This window comes from Phallusia mammillata, chromosome 4 (genome assembly GCF_965637545.1).
Source record: "Phallusia mammillata chromosome 4, kaPhaMamm4.hap1.1, whole genome shotgun sequence".
In the NCBI taxonomy this organism is placed as follows: Eukaryota; Metazoa; Chordata; class Ascidiacea; order Phlebobranchia; family Ascidiidae; genus Phallusia; species Phallusia mammillata.
The window spans coordinates 3398014-3420296 of record NC_137255.1 but is presented as its reverse complement, the minus strand read 5'-3'; the positions used below and the strand labels follow the sequence as shown (position 1 = coordinate 3420296).

Sequence of the window (22283 nt, the reverse complement as noted above, 5' to 3'; positions counted from 1 at the left end):
GCAACTGGCTACTTGCTAATTAAATTTATTTAAAAAAATAGTCAGGCCCGAAGCCGGCCCGACCTACAACTTTGGTCTGGTGTTTGGTCTTTGGTCTTTGGTCAAATTCATGATTTAATCATTTATAACGTTTTTAGGACGCCGACAAAAACATCTGTAAACATCTGAAGCAAGAAGGTCGCTTGGTGCACCAGAGCACCACGAAACATAACTACCCGTTTTGCTGGCGTTCAGAAACACCGCTTATTTACAAAGCCGTTCCCAGCTGGTTCATTCGAGTTGAACAAATCACAGACAAACTGCTGGAAAACAACGCGAAAAGTTACTGGTAGGTTTAAAACTGCTTTGTGTATCTAAAACTGTTGTTTTTAGCAAAAGGAATTGCGGCCTATACGGGTTCCATAGGATGGTTCTTTGGGTTATATAACGACATGTTATCAATTACTTTTTTTCAAGCTGCAGACAGTGCACACTGTTTCAACCTATAAGGTCTGATCAGTGCAGCTGGTAACAAGAGATCGGCCGTATTGGCTAAAAACAGGCTAAAAAGCCATTCCACCACCTATTCTGTTTGATGGCACAACTTTCGCGTGCGGTTTGTGCAAAAATAACTTTTGGGCCTAACTCGGGCATTGTTTTAAAAAATCGGGTTTTGGCCTGGTTTCGGGCTTGTACTTTTCGGTTCGGGCTACAGTTTTCGGGCTTTAAAAAACAACAACATCGGTTTCTGAGTTGTACTTTCGGGTTCGGTTTATAGTAAGAATAAAACAGGCCCAATTTGGGCCCAGCCTCACACTCGGCTTTATTGTGCAACCGTGTTTTTTTTTATAACTTTTTGACTTAAATAGGACTTTGTTTCGAGCTTGTACTTTCGGATTCGGGCCTGATTCGTAAACCGATCCTGGACTCTTATAAAAGGTTTTCGTTACTATGAAATGTTTTTTTAACAATAATCAACCTGTATCAAAACTAAATCATTAATAGTTCAACGAATCTGTAAAATAACATGACCTGTACAAATTTCTCTAAACCCCATTTTTACAATCCTACAGGGTACCTGAAGCAGTCAAAGAAAAAAGGTTCGCAAACTGGTTGCGCGATGCGCATGACTGGGCAATATCGCGTAACCGATACTGGGGAACCCCCATACCCCTGTGGGTGAGCGATGATTACGAGGAGGTGGTTTGTATTGGTTCCATAGACGAACTTGCTGAGCTCAGCGGAATTCGCATAACCGATCTACACAGAGAAAAGTTGGTTTTTGGATTACTATGTTTGCATAACACTTAGTTGTGTGTTAAAACGGAATAGCGCTACTATAAAACACGCAATCTACTCAAACCAGAAATCATAGCCTATTGAGGAGGCCATTACGCCGAATCAGCCGGTCACCAAGCATTCACCATATGACAGGGCGTAGGCCAGAAAATCTAGCTTGCGGTGGGATTCGAACCCACGACAGGAGTCTTTCCGGCACCAACTGAGCTACACAGGCTTACTGGAGAATCCGCCGAAAGTTGAATTCTATACGAGTATGCCGTGATCGCTGGTCTGCATCGACCCGTCAGGGCTGATCCCAGTTATGGATTTATTTTCATCTCTACCTAAACTATGGCTATTATTGTATTGTACCAGCATTTCTCAACCGGTGAACCATTTAGCAGTTCGCAAGTTGGCCAGATTAAGGCCGAAATGTTAGACTCGATTTTTGACGGATTGACCAAGTCTGCCTTAAATTTTTATAATTTGATTCATCCAGCTCTGTTTTTTTTCTAAAATTGCAAATTTGAAGAAGCCCCATCGGAAAACTGCGTGTTATTCGTCAATATCTCTGATAAACCAACTATATACAAAATAACTTGGCCTTACATACTAATGTCTCAATTTTCCATTTCAGTGTGGATCACATCACTATTCCATCTCGTATGGGCAAGGGAGTGTTACGAAGAGTGAGCGAAGTATTTGACTGTTGGTTTGAGAGCGGATCTATGCCCTACTCGCAAATGCATTATCCATTTGAGGTAAATACATTAAAACAAAAATGATCAATCTAGTGATTATATAGCATGAACCACCCTAAAGTTAGTGTTTAAAATAGATAAAGTTTCATACGGATTGTTTCAGTTCAAAATTTTGATGGTGAACCTATAACAGATTTTTAAACCTGAAAAAATGTCTTAAAACAAGCTGGTTTTAAAGTATACCACTGACGTATGATAAGGTGGTAACATTAAACGTGAAAAAACATTTTTACGTAACTCTGTTATCATCACATAATGCCCACTGCATAGAATGTTGAGACATACTTTATCTGTCAGTAGTTTCAAAACAGAATCCAATATCAACTATCCTACTTTGTTTTCAGAACAAGAAAGCTTTTGAGGAAGGTTTTCCGGCCGATTTTATTGCAGAAGGAATCGATCAAACACGTGGATGGTTCTACACTCTGCTTGTTCTCTCTACAGCATTGTTTGGTCGCCCGGCTTTCAAAAACCTCATTGTTAACGGACTCGTTCTAGCAAGGTGAGTCTTATTGAAAATGAAATTGTCAAAAACTGAACGACAGATAGTGCATCAGTACAGCTGGTGACAAGACGTTGGCTGTATTTTGTAGCCATCTAACGGCATTCCAGTTTGTTGGGAGGAACAGGATAAATCACTGGTTCTCAACCTTTTTTATTGTCGGGTTCAAATGGTAGTTTTTTAAGTGTGTTAGGAGCTGCAAAAACGAGACCCCAGAAAATCTTGAATGTTAAAATAGCAATCTTTGGTGGTTTTCTGAAGTCTGGTACGAGACGCAAAATAGGTAGTTGGGAGCCGCATGCCGCCCTAGGAGCTGCAGTTGAGCATAAGTGGGCTAAATGGACATGCCTTACCAAATTGGTTACTAACCTCCCTTGCAAACCGGTGTCCAACCTGTGATACGCGTACCACTAGTGGCACTCCGGAGCTTTACAGCTGGTACGCGAGCAGCTTGATGCTATACTTAATTTAAGTCAAGTCATGAAATGCAATTTAATTGACGCAAAGATCAATCCTGGTTGGGGGCAAAACTCGTGAATTCCTTTTGGAATTGCAAATTTTGCCGATTTCAGAAACATACTAACAGAGTCAAACAGAACTCGCTTAGCACTTGGTCTATCGATTCAAACAAAGGGTGGTAGGTGGTACGCAGCGATGGAAAAGTGGTCAGGTCGTATGCGATTGGCGTAAGGTTGAGAACCACTGCCGTGGAAGAATGGGCAGAACAATTGCTGTTGTAAAAATGGATTTGTGTTTGTTGGCGAAAATTGTAACAGTTACTTCACTGAGTTTTGTATGTCATCTGCGAGCACATTGTAATTTGGAATTTAACAAAGGATTTCTATAGAAGTCATGGAAACGTAAAAGCGTTTGATCGAAACGCAGTCAAATGTTCCATCCTTTGTTCTCACGAACAACTGTTTTTTCACTTCGATTAGAGTTACGTTTGCATTTCTTATAGCTGAATTACATCACCAATTTCCTAGTATACTTAGCTAAGTATTATTCCGGAATAGACTTTGCAAGAGTCATATACGGGCCCGAAAGTGGAAACGAAATCCTTCCTGAATCCAAATTTGTTCAAAACAATGTCTGTTTTAAGCTAAAACATGGTGGAATTGTGGCGAGTGTGAAGTCAGACCCGAATCAAGCCCGCCTGAAAAGCGTTACCCGACTTACAACGCATGGTACTTCTTTCTACTAGGGTAAAACAAACTAATATTAGTTGTCAATCAAAAGTTTGTGTAGGGATTGGTGAAGCTTATTTTAGTTAACAACGTCGATTTGTGTTAAATGAACTGGAATAGTTTATAACCCCAAACATCAAAAGTTGGACAAGGTAAACTTAAAGTTGTTTTACTGCGATCTCGCCTGTCAAACAGTCCATTCAAAGTGCCATAAAGTCTTAGCAGTAAAAAATGTTTATTTGCGGTACCCACAATATTTTTGTAAACAGGCCTAAATCATGCCTTAATCCGATTTTTAAGCAAGCCCCAAAGTTAGATTAACCAACGTAAAATTACGCTTTAGGTGTGTCCGAGTATAAACCCATGTCAAAATCTAACCTATTTAAATTAAACTAAGGCCCGAACCTGAACCTGCCCTTAAAAGTTCTGCCCTGCTTACAAATCTTATTCACAATATATGTGCCTAGTATTTTTGGTGATTTTGGACTAGCGCAAGCCCACCCATTATACTGTGGCTGCGATGCATATTGTCTTTTTGCAAATCCCAAAATGAGTAGCTTTCTGAAGAAACAAACTTTTTGACACCTTCATAGGCCTGTTATTTGAGAAAATGTTTCTTTGATTTTCCATGTGGCTGGGTATGCTCACGCGCTCCCTAAGTAGGCTACAGTTTAGTTTACTGTTGGCAATATTGGATGCGCAAGCCGTGGCCACACACATAGATTTCATAGCATATATTTTTTCGTGCCCTAAACATATGTAAGCTATGCGCGAAAAAACAAGTTTTTTTTGGTAGATTTCAAATACAAAATGGCCGAACGAGCAGGTAAGAAACGATAATAACCAAATTCGAGTCTGCGAAAACAGTATACAGACATAAAATGAAAAGTTTGTCACCAGATGTTATGGAAAATGTCAAGTATTCTCCTTATTTACCTTTCTCTACAGTCTACACAAATTTGCTCGTGCAGAATGCTTCTGTGGATCTTGTTTATTGGCTAAATTTGCTCGGGTTTGGTGGAAATAGAATTTTTTGGGGGGCTTCGACTTGATTACGACTTAGTGGATACCTGCCAAAATAAAAAAATGAATGAAATAAATTTGAATAAAACACCAAAATCAGAATTTAAACATGTGCTTAACAGTGCTCTGAAATCACATACTATTTCTGTCCAAAAGGCTTTTAAAATTAAAGCATTGACCAACCGTTAAACGATTTATTCGTATTCTTGACAAAACAAACAATTATGATATAACGGCGGTACCTGCAAAAAAACATGCTGACAGACAATGTGGTTCAATGTTTTTACTCTCCATCCAAATAATTTGCGTACATTTTCGCCCTCTAGTGACGGTCAGAAGATGAGCAAACGGAAGAAAAACTATCCTGATCCGATGAAGGTTATCCATTCATTCGGTGCCGATGCTCTTCGCCTGTATCTCATTAATTCACCTGTTGTGAGAGCTGAAAACCTCAGATTCCAGGTAACTCAACTTATGCACTCTACTGACTTCCAAAAACTCTTTCCTTTTACTAGAAGCTTCTATTAATTGTTTGGCTTGTTAAATAAATAGTAATATTGTTTTGGAAATTAAACGTTTTGCCCCAACTGCGAAGCTGACATGTGCAGCATACAAGGCAGGCAACGGTGCTTGTAATTTGACTCTCGACCGGCTCACCGCTGAGCCTGTGTTACTCAGTTGGTAGAGCGCATGTCTCGGAAAGACGCCTGTTCTGGGCTCGAATCCCACCACAGGCTAGAATTTTCTCATCTTTGCGTTGCCTTATGGGATTTCTGATTCGGTATAACGCCTTTAATGGGCCTGGCGTACTTTGACTGCGTTTGATGTCTTAAGATAAAAAAAAACATGCTTTATATTACATAACCAAAATCTAGGCACTTTTCAAAACAAAAATTAATTTGTAATGTTGATTTTATTTTATTTTTCATTTCAGGAGAACGGTGTACGTGATATTTTGAAGGACGTATTTTTGCCCTGGTACAACGCTTATCGATTTCTTGTTCAGAACATTCTCAGGTGAACTATAACAAATCTAAGTCAAACTTATTTCAAACCTATTGTCGTAGCGAAACCGTTTTTTGTGCTTTTGTTTAAAAGTTTTTTTTACCGAACAGGATGCTTTGTTTCTGCCCAAAACATAAGTTTGGCATGAAGGAGAAATTTACAGAAATCAGAGTGTATTTTAGCTATAAAGATTCGCATTGAAAGGGTAGTACAATAGTATTTGTAAAAAGATGCCACTGATATGAAAATGCCTTTTTGTAAATATGTTTTGAATCCCCGGTGCCACTGCACGACCCATGTGGGGTCAGCACACCCAGTACTAGCCGCGTGGCAAATAGAAAAATATTTGGTTAGCGGTGGGATTCGAACCCACGTCTGTTGAATTTCTTCTTTTATCCGTAGATTGGAGAAGGATGAAGGCGTGACCTTCACCTACCGGAAAGATGACCTTGGGAAATCTGAAAACATCATGGACCGATGGATTCTCTCGTTTACGCAGAGTCTTGTCCGTTACGTGAAACAAGAAATGGCAGGTCAGAAAATTGCATTTTAGTCCATAGGTCACGAGTTCAAATCCGGCGCAATACAAATATAATATAGGTGATAATTATAGGTTTAACAGTGGGAAAAGCTTTTTACATTTATTTACCAAAATATTGTCTTCTCAACTTGTTTGTTTTGGCTTTTGTTTTTACGGCAAATAATACGCAGTTATTGAAATTGAAAACTACAATATTAACAAACTTAAACCCAAAAAATCAATGTACTTAAACATATAATAGGCACAATTTCTAATCCTTCTGCACAATTTCTAATCAAAAACCCCAACGAAAAAAAAACCGCGAAAACGTAGATAAAAACGTCGTGCCCTACTCGAATATATTTTGGCTATTCTGTTTATGATCAGCATTTTAAAAGCCTGATTCGTCTAAATTGCGTTACTTAAGAATACCAGCTTAAGACTAATATGTAAAGGTACATAACTGGACGTGTCTGCTTTCAGTTGAGTACAGGATAGCTAATACTTAGTGCAATATTGGTTGCAAACCTTCTTTGGAAACAATGGCTGGTTAAATAACTGCAGTCAATGCACACTGTTTCGATACGTAAGGTATCATCAGCGCAGCTGGTGACAAGACATAGGCCGTATTGGCTAGTGTAACCATCCTACGGCACTCCAGTTTGTAGGGAGTAACAGGCCGAAAACCCATGCCTCACCTAATCTGAGAGATGCCACAACTGGGTATAAACTACAGAGGAAATTGGATCCACAATGGCCAAGCAACTGCTCGGAAACCAAAATGCTCTCGACCCAGTGTCACTATATCAATACAAGAGCATGGTGATATTAATTAATAAGCAAGCCGCTAAGAGGGAACACTGTTTTCGCCGATAAGGACACATCAGTGGAACTGGTATTGTGATCTTCTGTACCTTAGCTCTGCACCACGCCTAACACGCTGCATTTAAACGCGGTGTTACCTGGCAACGGCTGTTGGAATTCGGCCTGGTTTGCCGGGAGTGGCGCCAGCTGACTTAATCAGCGAACCAGATGGTATTTTCCCTTGTTTTGCAGCAAAACGTTGCCAAACGCACGTACCGGCGAATCTGAACAATGTATTGCCTTCCGATATTCAGCAATAGCGGACGCTTTTGGCGCATTTGTGACAAATTCAGCCTCTTTAGCTTGTGGTACCAGCCGCATTTATTGTGTGGGAAAATTGTATTATGCCTGGAAAATCGCCAACCCGGCGTTCACGACCTCGAGTATGGAAATAAATTGCTCAAAAAATTGATTAAAATGTGGACTCAGAATATTAATGTTTTCCGTCCTTTGGCAAGGCTTCAAACATAAATTGCAAGATGGAAATTTTGAGGCGCCCTTGCAATACAAAACGGAAACATGTCTCTGATTTGCAATGATTGCTTGTTATTGCGCTTCGTCCAATGCTTGCCAATCTTCGGGTCAGTTCAGGTTGAAGTAAGAATGCAATGCAGTTTACTACCATATATGGTATGGCCCTGGATCAATAGTGTTTTCCTGTTTGGCAGCATCACTGAGATTCTTTTTCTTGGTTACTGTGGTTTTTGATTTTTTCCCTTTCTGGTTGTGACGTTGGCTGATCTTTGAAATAAAGAAACATTTTTGCAACAGTTTTCATATTTTTTCAGCAAAATATATCATAAGCATATCGTTTGTGCTATCCTAAGGCAGCAACAAAACACGGGAAAGATAAAAAAATGTCGTGACTAGCTCTTATTATGTGTTCTTAGGAGTGTACGTTTAGCGTATCGAAAGTTATCATGTAATTTTCTGATTTGAATATTGTGATAAAACTGCTGCGTTAGCTTCCAAACCCATTTCATTGGAGCTTTTTTCGTTATCTTTCACCGCAAAAAAACCGCTAGTTTATCTTAAACTCGCCCTAAATTACCTTTTCCAATAAGTTTTCGTTGTGATAAAACTGCTGCGTTAGCTTTAAGGCGCATTGTAATGGGACATTTTGCGTTATCTTCGACCGCAAAACGTTCACAAAACAGCTTTTTCATCTTGATCTCGCCCTAATCTACTTTTCCCCAAAAAAATAAGTTTTTGGTTAAAAAAGAAAATGAAATTCCACTTGTCTGTGTAACCCAGCATTAGACCTATCGCATAATATTGCAAGGTTTGAAGTCGTTGCCAAGTTTCAGAGCGATAAACGTATCACGTAGCTATTCAACTAGCGATGAAACATTCCTCTACTCATTCTTTTCAGGTTACGTCTGTACTACTTATAAAGGTTTCCTATCTAGTTGGTAGAGCGCGATTTGCGGAAAGACTCCTGTCGAGGGTTCGAATCCCACCGCAGGCTAGATTTTTCTAACCTACGCCTTGCCATATGGCGGTGAATGCTTGTGACCGGCTATTTCGGTATGGCGCCTTCAATGGGCCTGGCGTACTGTGGTTTCCTATCTATTTAGGTTTTTAGGGTAACGGCTGTCTGATGCTTTTTGTTTTCAAACAAGAAAATTGTTTTGTGAGTAATTTAAAATGCGGCCATGGGAATGTTTAGATCAGCTATTATATGAACTGGCACAACCTCTTCTTAATGTTTAAACTTCAAAACAGCATTGCCTCTGGTGAAAATTAAAATATTTTTTGGTTTGAATTTGCGTGACCCAAGCCAGTGGATGATAGGTTTTAAACCCAACCTTGTCATCACTACTACCTAATTTTAGCGAAAAGTGACTTTGGTCCGCCCAGAGTTGTAAGTCTGAGGCTGGCTTGTTGGTTTGGCTTTGAGTTTAAGTTGGAATGAAACGGACTTGATTATAGGACCTGATTTTACGCTCGTCGTTAGTGCGGCATTTTTACCACTTTAAGGTTTAATTCGGGCTTCGTGTGTTCAGAATAAAACCGGTTTAGGCTTGTATTCCAATAAAACGGGTTTGACTTGCACCTGACTTCACGTTTGGCATCGTTTGCGCAGCTATTTCACCAGATTTCTTACCCAATTTAGGTTTGTTTGAAAAAAATCTTCTTAAGCCGGGTTAAGCGGTTTTAAACCAAACTCCATGGTTTCTAAACTGTGGGCCGATTAAATTTTAAGGTTACGTGCACGCGATGTGGTTTTTCATGCACTTTTCGACCATCCAAAATTAAAAATCGAAAGTGTTTTGTGCGTTTTAAACCATATTTACTTCTTATGTGGCGACAAATCTACTTTTCCATGTCTTCGGATGCCCAAAAATTGTTTGTAGCTGTACATTAAGACTGTGTGGGTATTTGACGAAATATATCAAGTTTTCATGTTAAAACTGTAAAGTTGTTGTGAACCGCTTCTAAGTTCCTTTATCTGTACCAAGAACAAAGTTGCCATTGTTTTTTTTGCCCACAAACTTAGGTTAAAAAACATTTCATGCTTGGTTTAAGATGCCCAATTTTGTAACTTAAATTATTTCAGCAATACTAAAAGCTAGGAAGGACTTTTATTTATTTGCCAAGATAGCATTTTTTATAATCAGTGAAAATTTCATAACGTGTGCATGTCACATAAATATTTTCTATAGACGTTGGTAAACAAGGAGTTTCTTTTTTTGAACAGACTTATGCGAAAACGTGACCTTAAGACGGTTTATTGGCAAAACAGTGTACAAGCACGTACATCGTAACTTTTGCGTTGCTTCGACAAACTGGACAAAAAATCTCGAATTGGAATGTTGAACATTTGCGTTGACCTTTTAAATGTTGTCAAGAAATATAACTAATTCGTGCATTAACATTTCAAAATTTAAACACATCTGCGTCATGTGATGCAGTTTACCTTTAAATTGACGCACTTTTATGTGGAATATTTGCATCAAAATAAGATTAAATGTTGCAGTTTAATTTGGATGACTTTGCCACTCCTTTCTTTCTGGAAAACGATTTGGTTTTTAATACGTCAGTTAGTGATTTATTCCAGTAATAAATTGACGTTATTGGTAAACACTGATTTTTTTTAAGAAAAGGTTTTGCTAAACTTTGTTTTTTTGTCAACACTTATTTGCAGCGAAGATTTTCGCGTCTTAGCTTTCCTAAAAGGTACAAATCTGTCAGTTTTTGACCAAATTTTTGGGTTATGTTATATTGTATAGATACGCCAAGAGCCATACGTGCGTTACTGTACTATATGTTTGCCAAAATTTAGCAATATTGGTTGTATTTTTGTTGCAATAAAACTTCTTTTGATTTTTATATTTTTTGTAGTGATTTGAAGCAAAAAATTAATAAAAGGCGGCAAATTGGTTTAAAACAATATTTTTTTCAAAAAAGTGTAACATTTTGTTTTGGAACTCGAAAACAGATTTTTGCCAAAAAATTGCAATCTCCCATAAATTTTCAAACTCTTTTTTTATGTTCCTGAGTATTGCTATCATCTGAGCAACATTTCTACCAACAGAGTTTTACCCGGCACCGTCATTTATAACGTTCAAGCAGGAAAACCAATACCTCGAACTCAAGCAAACTTTGCCGAACAGATAAAGGTCTTAACCACGATCTTTTCCACTGTAAAATTCCAAGGTCAAATGCGCTCCTCTTACAGAAATGGCGGTTGCGATAGAAATTTTTAAAACCCACATAGCCACAAGTTTAAATGAACAGTTTGTAGTGTGTATTTACCTTGTCTCAGGTGTTCCATTGATTTGATGGTTTTCAGGTTATGAATTTAATTCCGGATTTGCTGAAATTAGAAATGAGAAGGTTAAACGAGATCATTTCTGCTTTTATTTCGCATGTCCAACACCTTGATTTAGGCCTCAATTGGTTTAAAAATGGCGCGCCTACTATCACGTTGTGTTTAATTCATAAAATAGATCCCTTTATGCCGCTGCTTTTTTGAGATGCCTTTCTCAGTTTGTTTATTGTTTTGAAACAAGTTATAGTTGTTTAGTTAAGTAAAAATGTAAAATAAACAAAATTTATGTTCTTTTTAACTAATTATTGGTCAATCTGGCGAGCCCCTACTACAAAGCTGACACAAGGCAGACAACGGTGCTTGTGGTTTGACTTTCGACTGGCTCTTAGCTCGTTGGTAGAGCGCGAGTCCCGGAAAGGCCTCCCTAAATTTTTTCAGGTGTAGTTTGTTTTTATAGTTGTTTTTTGACGTCTCTGGTTAATTGTGTTATTGATTACTTGTCTGGTGTTTTTTTTGTAATTTTACGAATTTTTTGTGTGGTTGTTTTTGCCCAATCTGGTTGGTTGTGCAAACTATTAAGTTCGATCTGTCGCCATGAAGGCTAAGGTTTCGTGTAAAAAACTCTTGTGGTTTCTGATGCGAATGAGTTCATTCGAGTTGACCTCGCTTTTCGCGTTCAAACTTTAGGTTGTAACGTCGCTTTCGGAATTCGGTAGAACAAAACGAAAAATGTGTTTACAAAAATAAATTCTTTTCAGTACCATAAATAAATAAGTCAACACCATATTTTTTTTGAAAATCAACAACTCTACAAAAGTTTAGCGATGTTTTGGCAGAAAACTCTTTTCAAAAGTAGACCAATTGAAAAAAAGGCTATCTTTAATGACTTGCAGTCAAATAATTCACCGTGACGTCATTACCCTGGTTTATGACGTCATTAATCACAAATCACCAATAGCAAAAATTTGCATGCGTTCGCACAATCATCTAGCTTTCTGTCAGCAAGTGACAAAAAATGTTGCGTTTAAATTAAACGTTTGTGTTAATGAACTGAAAGTCCTTGAAAGAGATGATATAAATAAATTTTAAAAAGTTGGTTTTAATTTTAAACAGTAACAATGTTCTTTACCATGTAGCAAAACACTAGATGTTTGGAAGGAGTTATTAATATCACATTGTAGTTTGAACATTTTTACATACTGCAAAAAATTGATATTTGAATGTCTTGTTTTGTAGGGCGTGCAAAAACGTAAATGTGTTATCAGCTGGTGAAATTACCCCACATGCCAGCTTTGCGTTGAAATTGCATGTGATTTGTACTTGCCTGAACGGGTATTGCTTTGAGTTTGCTCAGCAAAGGGGGCAATTAACTGCATTTTTGTCTGTTACATAACAACTAATGTTTTTGTGCTTGTTACGTAACTTAAGGGCAGACTTTCGGCGCCGTCGTTGCTTTTCAAAACGTTCCCCCCAACAGAAAAAGTCACTGCCCTTTATGGGGTTTTTGCAGTGACGGCTAAATTCAAAAGAACTTTTGTTAAATTTGGCTAAGATTTCATTTTGAGGTAATTGATCCAATTCACAAATACGCATGGCTCCTTTGGGTCTAACCATGACCTGTTGGAATTGGCTTGCGTTAAGGGGACAAGCTAAAAAAGGAATGAATCGGCAGTGTGTTTCGACCCTATTATTATGGGTCCCCTTCCCTGAAGGGGACACATATTGTTTTTGTCCGTATTTTTTTTTCTTTTTTCTGTCTAACGCTAGTTTGTTATACGCGTTTGGTCAAGAAAGAGTGCTTCAAATTTGGATAGATGTTAGTTATTAATCCAAATTTGATCCTCCTGAAGTTTGACCCCGAATAACCCAGCGGTTCACCCACAGGCCCCCAAAACGTGTTTTTTAAAAAACGGCTGTACTGACTAAAGTACAGCATCTCTGAGTGATATGCTTAGTTGTTTGGTGCAATATAAGATATTTCAAATAATTTTGTATCTTTTTTTCGATTTACCCATTTTCACCCCTTAAACCCCAAATATTCATTTCTGTCTAACGCTGGTTTGTTAAATGCGTTTGGTCAAGAAAGAGTGCTTTAAATTTATTCCAATTTGGACAGATGTTAGTTATTAGTCCAAATTTGATCCTCCTGAAGTTTGACCCCAAACGACCGAGCGGTTCACTCACAGGCCCCCAAAAACCGAAAATAATTAAAACGCCTGTACTGACTAAAGTACATAATCTGAGAGTTTCAAGCTTTGTTGGTTGGTGCAATGAAAGATATTCTAAAGAATTTTGTAACTTTTTATTGGATTCACCCATTTTACCCCTTAAACCCCAAAATAATAAGTTTTAGGCCAGAAATACAAGCCCTAATGTGCTGAAATGTTAAACAATTGTTTGCAGTAGGTTATTCATTCAGTATTTAAAATTTTGCCTTAATCGGCCAAATAGTTACTTTTACAGCCCATGATATGTGTACACTGTCAGTCAGATAGAAGTCTCAACTCTCAAGGGAGTAATTCACTTGTTTACGATTAAGGCAGGTGAATGCAGCGGGATTGCTCAGCTTGACGTAAACCCGTCGTGTCGGTGATTAGAAATCAGCTGTTTTTGCGCAGCTATGCTATGTCGTTTTATTAAGTTATCAAGCACATTTTCAGTTGTGGAAAATTGTGTTTCAAAACTGACCTTGAACGACAATATCAAGGTCAAAGCATGAGATTCAATTAAAAGTATTTTTCCTATTCTTATTTACTGTTTTTTTGTAAGTTAATTATATGACAATAATGTTGCAAAAAGAATACGGACAAAACTTTTAAAGTTGGTCATTGCTAAAGTTGGTTGAGTTTTTTCTTAAGAATCTAAAAATAACCACGATGTTTGTTTACCGTAAATCCGCACAAACGCGTGTGTGGGGACCCATTCGTTTTTGCTTGCAAAAACAATCGTATGTGTAGATCAAATGATGTATATAGTAAATTGGTAAATATCGTATAAAATGGAAGTATATCAGAAAGCCACCTTTCTAGTTTCTTGCAAGCTTTAGCAACCTCTGCGGTTTGTAAATATATAGCTGTAAGCCGGCTTAGATGAAAGGCTTGAACTTTGAAAAAAAAAAATTGAAAGCTCGATTTAGGGTCGAAAATAGTGATTTTACGAGGCAAATTTGGCGTGGGAATTTATTCAGCCCTACCCATTTTGAAACTTAAACCCGACTCGATCTAAAACTTGGGAAATGTTGTAACATAAGTTGCCGACATAGGATTAGAACCCACAGCCTTGCGAACACAAGGCGGTTGCGCTGACCTAGTGGTTCCCAACCAGGGAGGATTTTTTTCCAAGGGAGGAATTTAAATCTTAAGGGGAGGAGATCACTTTGATTTTTACATTTGGTTTGTAAAAAGACACTTACGCTCTGTGAATATAACCTGAAAAGTTGATAAAAAGACTTAATTTTAAATGATATTTGTATGCTTAAGAATCTACTATGTAGTCTATTAGGGAGTAATAAAAATGTTTTGAATTATTAAGAGAAGAATTTGTCGAAATAGGTTGGGAAAAACTGCGCTATTCACTCCGCCATTTTGGCGACTCAAAGTATCTTTTGCAAACCGTATTTAGTCCTACCATCTATTTCAATTGAATTTCCAGTGTGAACATTACAAGCGATCTGCCCATATATTCGTGAAATTGCCCACGTTGAGAAGATCATATACTTGTTACCTAGCAATTTGAAACCGCATAGGTGGTTGCCCAGTTTGGGTCAGAATATGTCACAATTACGCTGAAATGGAAAATGTTGCATGTTCACTGACAAGAAAATTGTTTTGGCGTTAGAGAGCTACTTGATTAGTACCGTGCAAAACAGTTTTATTAATTTATTTTCTTTTGAAAAAAAAACGTTTTTTGTACTTATGTTTTAGAAAAAAAAACACTCTACTAAGCAGTTTGGTCGATTTTTAAAATAAGTGTTTATTAACAGAGACAGAGGCTAAAGGTTAAAAAATTGCGTTTTTTAGAAGCCGCTTAACTTTTTGCTAACGGCCCAACTGTTGATGCTATTGACATTCAAATACTGTCTTGTCTATTCGCAATGCTAAGTGCTCAGTGGCCTAAAATGAAATTAAGTTTTTTTTCAAATTTTTGCAAGTCTTAATAATTGATTTTTAAAAAGTACTAAAAATGAAAGATGTAATTAACTTAAATGAAAAAAGTATTTGCTCACTAAAACGCCTAGAAATGATTTAATTTTTTGTGTGATTTTGGTACTTTCGGTTGGAATATTTATTCTGTGAAATAAATAATGTAATAAATATTTAGATTTATATCTACGGCTTATTCTGTTTCTATGATGCTATAAATACTAATTTGCAAATGTTCGAATTCAAAATTTTCTGAAAACAGATATTTTAAAAACAGTTTGTCCCAAGACGACAATATCATAAAAATCGTAGACCCCTTTCTTTTATAACAGATCACCGTGATCGCTGGTCTGCATAGACGCTTCAGGGCTGATCCCAGTTATGAATTTATGTTCATCTTAACTTTTATAACAGACGGTTTAATATGCTGCTAAACTAATAGTTTTTTTAATAAAACATATACTTTGACGAACCAATAAAAACTGCACACAGATGGCTAATTGTTACATAAACCAACAATTTTCACAAACACCGGATCACCAGACCATGTTTCTGCCAATGGGTTTCCCTTGATCTTTATTACGTGAATAATCTTCGTGCGAATATACAAACCACACAACGTCGTGGGTTAGACGTTCTTTGGCCCGGAACAATGTTAAAATATTGAAAAACAACCAACTTTCGAAGCCATATTTTCAAATAATGCTTAAAACGATATTTGTGCACTACCAAGCTAAAAACGCTGGCATTGCTGTTTCAAGAGTTTTATTATCAAGAACCTATTTTAGAAGTCCCACACGAGACGCCTTCATCAGAATATTGACCAAAATCCAAAGAACAAAGTACATCGAACTTGGCCGAATGGTCCGGCGCGCCTGACCTACATACAGACATAATAGACCATGATTGGGATTCGTCCCCAGGAGTCTCCTGGGTTCGAACCCCGTAAAAAAAAAGTTTTTTACGTTTTTAATGCCTGACAAGAACCCAATAATTTTGATTACCTAATATTGAAAAAAATAAAATGAAACTACAATAACGTCACAAAAGCCTATAAAATCCCCCAAAATAGCTTGTCAAACAACTCTTTTTGGTGTAATTACCGTCTAGTTGAGAACCGCTTTCTGTTTGCGAGATTGTGGGTTATATTCCTGACTCACTTATGTATTCCTGAGCAAGAAACTTGGGTGACATTGCTCCAAATTGAATTCACCCACTGACTTAGGTCGAAAAATCATTTAACCGACTTGCAATGAAACAGGTAGCTCGACGGTGGACTCATTGCGAGCATAACACACATAAAATCGGCATAAAAATAAAACAAGCAAATGAACAAACAAAGAAACAAACAGCTAGTACGTTTGCTTGACCTTTAATATACCGAACCATTTGTTTTAGACCGGTTTTAGAAGCCAAAAACTTTTTTTTATTAATGCACGGCCGCTCATTCATACAATTTAACATGCATTTGATGAAATTCTCCTAAAATGTGCTTCGTGTCCACGCTATAATTTTTTTTAAACTGCAAACACTTGTTGCAATCGTTGTTTGGTAAACTTTTTTTTGTTTCATTAAGCGCGGATTTTTGTATTTGAGAAACTTGTCGTGTCTCGTCGGCGCATATTCGGGATAAATCGTGCAAAATGGCGATTTTGATTGAACACTACCATTGCAGTGGGCTTATAAGCGACAATTTCGCCCTTGGACTAAAACGATTAAGGTGTTGATAAAATAGTTTTTGGTTTTCAAACGGGTTGCCGCAGCGTCGTTGAGTGCCATTTGTATTTGTGAGAAGAGCCACCAAGCATTTGTTTGGATTCTGTGCTTACCGTTAAGACGATAATACCTGACACTTCACTCAAATACGTGGAATTAAAGAAGTTTTTTATTGATTTAAGTCTGCGTACATTTGTTAGAAATAATAGTGCATTGGTTTGCTGGGGGTACTTTTTTGTCTATGCTGGGATACGTTTTTGTCTATTGGTTGCTCTAAGTCAGTAATAGTTTTAGAACACTTGTGTTACGTTTTTATTTTGTCACCTATTTATGACGTCATAACATATTTCTATGTCGTGTTCGCTGTAACGAATTGTCGAGGGGACGTGGCCCCACGCGGCTGAGAAGCTGGCAGTTGGAGTTGGTGTTGGTGATGAGCGGTGGTTCTGTCGCGAGTGTATCTGCCCTCTTTTATCGTTTTACTCTTTTATCTTATAAATACAAGTTTTATATTGGGTACTGACAGCCCGTTATTGCAGCAGAACCAAAAGAAGGCGTAACAGAAAATTTGGCGAGCACGCCAGGACTGCTGTTGTCAGAAGAATGAATCTTGTTTTACAACCTCCAAAATTTGAGGCAGGAAGCGATATTCGATCATTTATCAATAACTTTGAATCGTTTTGTGAAAGCGTTGAAGCAAATGAAGCTGCTAAACGACGTGCATTTTTGTTGGCACTACCATCTGCTCTCAGGTTTGACATTCTAGAAACTGAAAATGAAAACTTGTATGGTGTGGCTTATAAGGAGCTAAAGAAACGAGCCACTGCCGTTGCCGCATGCAATTATACGAAGATTAGGGCAAGGCTAAGGCTGGCAAGACGCACTCAGGATGAAACCAACAGAGACTTCGTGTCGGCTCTTGTGGCGCTTGGAAACCAAGCATTTTCAGAAGATAACAAACTAAGGAATGCAATGCTGTACACTTCCTTGCTTACCGGCCTTAGGGACAAACGCCTCGCAGATACTTTACAGCGCGAAATTTGCTCGAAGGAAGAACCAAGCTTCAGAGAAGCGTCGCGTCGAATAATCAACGCGGACGATTTTATTGTGATAACGCGGGACTTCGATGTTGCCCTGCTGAAACCTGAAGTTGACCCAGTCACCGATCAGTTAAAACGCTTGACTGAGGAAATCAAACAACTGCGATTTGAAATAAACGATCAGCGCAATAAGAGCAAGAGATTTTCCTCTCGTAGGAGCTATAATTGTAATGGCGAGGGACATTTTCCGAGAAATTGCAGCCAAAGAAGACCACGTATACAGGATTGGAACTTGCAAAGAAGTGCCCTACAAACGACACCGTTCCCTTATCACTGTCAGGAGCCCGAGGTAAAGCGTCAAGATACACTAACGCATAGGATTAACAGCAACGAGAGAGAGGAGTGCATACTAGGCATGGATTTTCTACAGAACCAAAATTGTGTGGTAAACTACAAGTTGATGACGCTGTCCGGAAATGAACCAATTGTTATTCGACCAAAAACCGAAGTGTCAGTTCCGTGCCCGCTACACTCTGACGTTACGCTTTTCGAATCAACGCAAGTGATCGAGAAGAGCATGGAAGCGTGTTTTGACGATATTGCAGCAGCCGAGTATGTGACAGACACAAGAGTTGAAAACAAACCGTGTTTGGGAAATAATGAGCACCAAAAGCGGCTTAGCGAACTTGGGGTTCCCCAGAAGGCATTGCAGAAGCAAGAAAGAGACGCACTCGAACAAGTAATTGAAAAAGGTACAGCACAGCAGTCGACTCCTATTTTACAACACCCCAATCTTATATTTGTTACAGATTACATTCTGATGTGTTTCCAATAATATGTTTCACTTTACATTGTCACCTTAGTTAAGTCACTTCCTTTATGTCACCTAACATTTAAAGTTCGAAAGAAGTTGTTTTGTTTTATGGCACATTTGTTTTGTTTCCCTCACGCTTGTTTTGTTTCAATTCGTTATTTAATATGAAATTAGTACATATTGTTTCTTGTTTATTGCCTTACACTCTTTGTTTGTTTACTTTGCACTTAAGTTGCTTTCACCATTTTTCACTTTATGTCTACACCTGTATCAAACGTTTATGTCAGTTCATTCGAACACAAGATTTCTTGTTATCAGTGTCATGGGTTTACCTTCATGCATTATACTGTTTGTTACTTAGCGTTGTACCAGGGGGCACAACAACATGTAGCGGGGGAAGTGTGTTACGTTTTTATTTTGTTACCTATTTATGACGTCATAACATATTTCTATGTCGTGTTCGCTGTAACGAATTGTCGAGGGGACGTGGCCCCACGCGGCTGAAAAGCCGGCAAGTTGGAGTTGGTGTTGAGCGGTGGTTCTGTCGCGAGTGTGTCTGCGCTGCTTTTATCGTTTTACTCTTTTATCTTATAAATACAAGTTTTATATTGGGTACTGACAGCCCGTTATTGCAGCAGAACCAAAAGAAGGCGTAACACTTGTTGATGTCGGTTTAGGTGTTTTGTTTCTTTGAAAAAACAGCTCAACTCCGTTTTATATGTTAAACTAAGAACGCATTACTTCGGTTTTGCTATGCGCCACATAAATAAAATAAATGACTTTTTATCTGCCCAAATATTTTAAAAAAAGTTTTGTGTATCAGCAAAGTGGTTTCAGGTTAGACGCCATAAATTTCAAACCTCAGCGCTAAGTTAATTATAGCACTCGTCATGTTTTACAACCCACACTTGGTCCTTGTCAAATAGTGGGCTAATTTACGGTGGTATGTGTTTGACCTTTTCATTTCATACAACGTGTTTGTTCCGTAACTGTTGTGGAAAGCAACAGTTTAATTTGCAAACCGCAAAAACTCAATTATAAATTCTAGCCTTCAGTGACCTGTCAATTGCCTGTAAATTTTAGGTTTTTGTTGTGGGGTAATTTTCATTCGTAAGTGTTTGACCTTTTCTATCTTATGTAACATGTTTGTTCCGTAACAACAATTTGGTTTGCAAACCGCAAAAAAATGTCTGCTATTTTGATTGCTAACTTTCAGTGACCTGTCAATTGACTTCAAATTTCAAGTTTTTGAGGTTCTTGAAACCTTTTTAGGGTGGGCGGCTGTGTATGTTTAAAAACATACGGCGTTTGACATATATTTCTGTTATGGAAGAAAAGGCCTTTTTTAGGAGCGTGTCCTCCGTTTTAAATGAAATTTAACCTGTCCACCAGGATATTAAAAACTTCCCAAAATGCCCACATTGTACACATATTACTCGATGTGAAATTACTAACCATAAAAACACATCAAACGTTCCACTTTAATAAAAGTTCAAATCTATAGCAACTATGTGACGTTATATTTGATGCAATGAGCATTGCAAAAAGTTATATAAAAAAGTAACATCTTTAAAACTGTACTTAATGCAATAATTGGAAAAAATCGCAAAACAATTGTCAAAAAATAACAGTAATCATCTTTGACCACATCGTTTTCTCTATTTTTGATTCCAGGTAAAGCTTTGGAACGGTCCAACAAAACTTAATGAAGGGCTTAAAAATTTTTACTTACTGATGTCGTAGCGTGCGTTGTATTTTAATTGATCGGCTTCGGTCCTTAAATACGATTTCAGCCCACCACTTTGGTTCATGCGTATTGAGTCTTTCTTTATTTGCTGTATAGCTTTTAGTTTTATCGCATCCAACTATAAATATACAAAATATATTTTGGTGCACCATTTACTGAAGAGTTGTGCACAGTGGTATCTGTCAAGAATCAAGTAATTTTTTAAGTAAACGCAGCAACTTATATTTGAAATGACGATACGTAAGAGGACCTAAACATTTGATTGATTATCGCGTTGTTTGGATTTGTAATAGATATAAATCTTTTTTAAATGAATGAGTGATAACAATCTTACCGTTAGGTGGTGAAGTGGCGTTGAAATAAGCGGTAATTTTTACTTCCAATTTTACATCTAATTTTGGCACTTGTCCTTTTGGTGTGTTGCATGTTGGTAACTAAGATTTTTTTGAAACAACTAAAAATAATATTTACTGCTTTATTTCTTCAAGTAACAAATAAAAGTATTGTTTAATTATCTTTAAATCGTTTGCCCTCCGCAAAATGGGCTCCGGTTGGAAGGTTTAATTTAATGCGAACATTTATGTAAAATACCAAATCAAGATATGACTTTTTGCTTAAAAGCTATAAAACAAAAAAAAACGGAAATATAGTGTTTTTTTACAACCAAGAATACCATCATTACTAAAAAAGTTCCCAAAACCCCATTAGCTACATCACTCTGTTTATGGTGTTTTTGGTTCAACTTGACGCCAGTGCGCTAACCTGCTTATTGTCAGTTTAAACGTTGTAAGTTGCGTAACAGATACCCTTGGTATGTCCTAAACAGGATCCGAAAGGGCGGCGCAAAAATTCACTCTAAAACCTTTAAAATGGTCGTAATTATAGTGATTTTTCATGTCTTGCTTTGCAAAAACTGCAACTAATTAGGGTGTATTGGTAACATGAAGAGATACGCTATAGTCACACCGTGTTATACAGTTTAGTCGGATAAAACGATTTTTAAGCGGTTACTTTTTTTCTTGGCAAACTTGCTCATAAAATCACGATTCAAGCCTGAAGCTATAATTCAATTCAATAGTTTATTTGCCTCGTTTTAAGTCAGCGGTTCTCAACCAGTGGGCCATGGAAGCATTTTGATTGGGCCATGGCTGTGCACAGACCAATCAATAGGAAAGCTTGTTTTAAGAATTTACTTTTAATTGTGTCACTACACTTAATTTTACAAGAATAATGGCTTGGAAGGAATTGAGAAGGAATGTAAATTATTTGAATTAAACTATTTACGGTACAAAGTTACTTTGAGTTTTTGCAACCCCGTATGTTTATGATGTAATAAACTTCTTTGTGATTACAATAAAGCCAGATAATAGCAGCATATCCATTGTCCAATTACTCGGTCATAACTGAAAATGCTTGATTAAAGAAGGGAAAGTGCTGATTTTTGATTTTTTGCATTAAGTTATTTTGAACTTTAATCTGTTTAAAATATGTTCTGCAGTTTTTGTTAGAGCCTATTTTATAGTTGTTTTCTTTCTTTCATAAAAAATTACTGGGCCACAGAATTGTTGTGCAATGAAAGTGGGCCACGAAAGAAAAAAGGTTGAGAACCACTGTTTTAAGTAGTTATTTCTACCTGCTAACCTTCATACTTACTATCTATGGTTGCTTTAATCTCATAAATTTAACCTGTTTCAAACCTATTGTTTTACTACGCCTTGCTGCAAATAATTTAAAAAAGCACGTTTTATTTCTTTTTAAACTGAGGCAATTTGCGCAACAAAAATTACATGTTTTCTAAGTAATACGCTTTGTATTTTGTCTGCGGCTCGAAATTGTAGCTAAAAAGCAAACAAACGCCCCAACCAAAATTGTCGCGATCAGGCGCCAGTTTAATTCCCTATAGCTTCGTTTATTCGCCTGGTTTAAC

General features: G+C 37.5%; 2 protein-coding genes across 2 annotated transcripts in view; both read left to right on the top strand.

The window, feature by feature from the left end:
* The window catches only part of LOC145222302 (isoleucine--tRNA ligase, cytoplasmic-like), a 61527-nt gene that overhangs the window by 7842 nt on the left and 31402 nt on the right, over positions 1-22283 (top strand). Inside the window, exons 9-15 of the mRNA XM_080088401.1 lie at positions 138-328; positions 1053-1253; positions 1898-2021; positions 2366-2523; positions 5060-5195; positions 5668-5750; positions 6141-6271. Of these exons, the coding sequence (XP_079944527.1) occupies positions 138-328; positions 1053-1253; positions 1898-2021; positions 2366-2523; positions 5060-5195; positions 5668-5750; positions 6141-6271 (1024 nt within the window). The remainder of the gene's footprint in view (positions 1-137; positions 329-1052; positions 1254-1897; positions 2022-2365; positions 2524-5059; positions 5196-5667; positions 5751-6140; positions 6272-22283) is intronic.
* On the top strand, positions 16579-19224 carry LOC145222303 (uncharacterized). The gene has a single exon (XM_080088402.1). The coding sequence runs from the start codon at positions 17359-17361 to the stop codon at positions 18628-18630; it is 1272 nt and encodes a 423-aa protein (XP_079944528.1). The 5' UTR covers positions 16579-17358; the 3' UTR covers positions 18631-19224.

Coding starts and splice junctions, on each gene's coding strand:
- LOC145222303 (XM_080088402.1), top strand. CDS start 17,359: ATGAATCTTGTTTTACAACCTCCAAAATTTGAGGCAGGAAGCGATATT.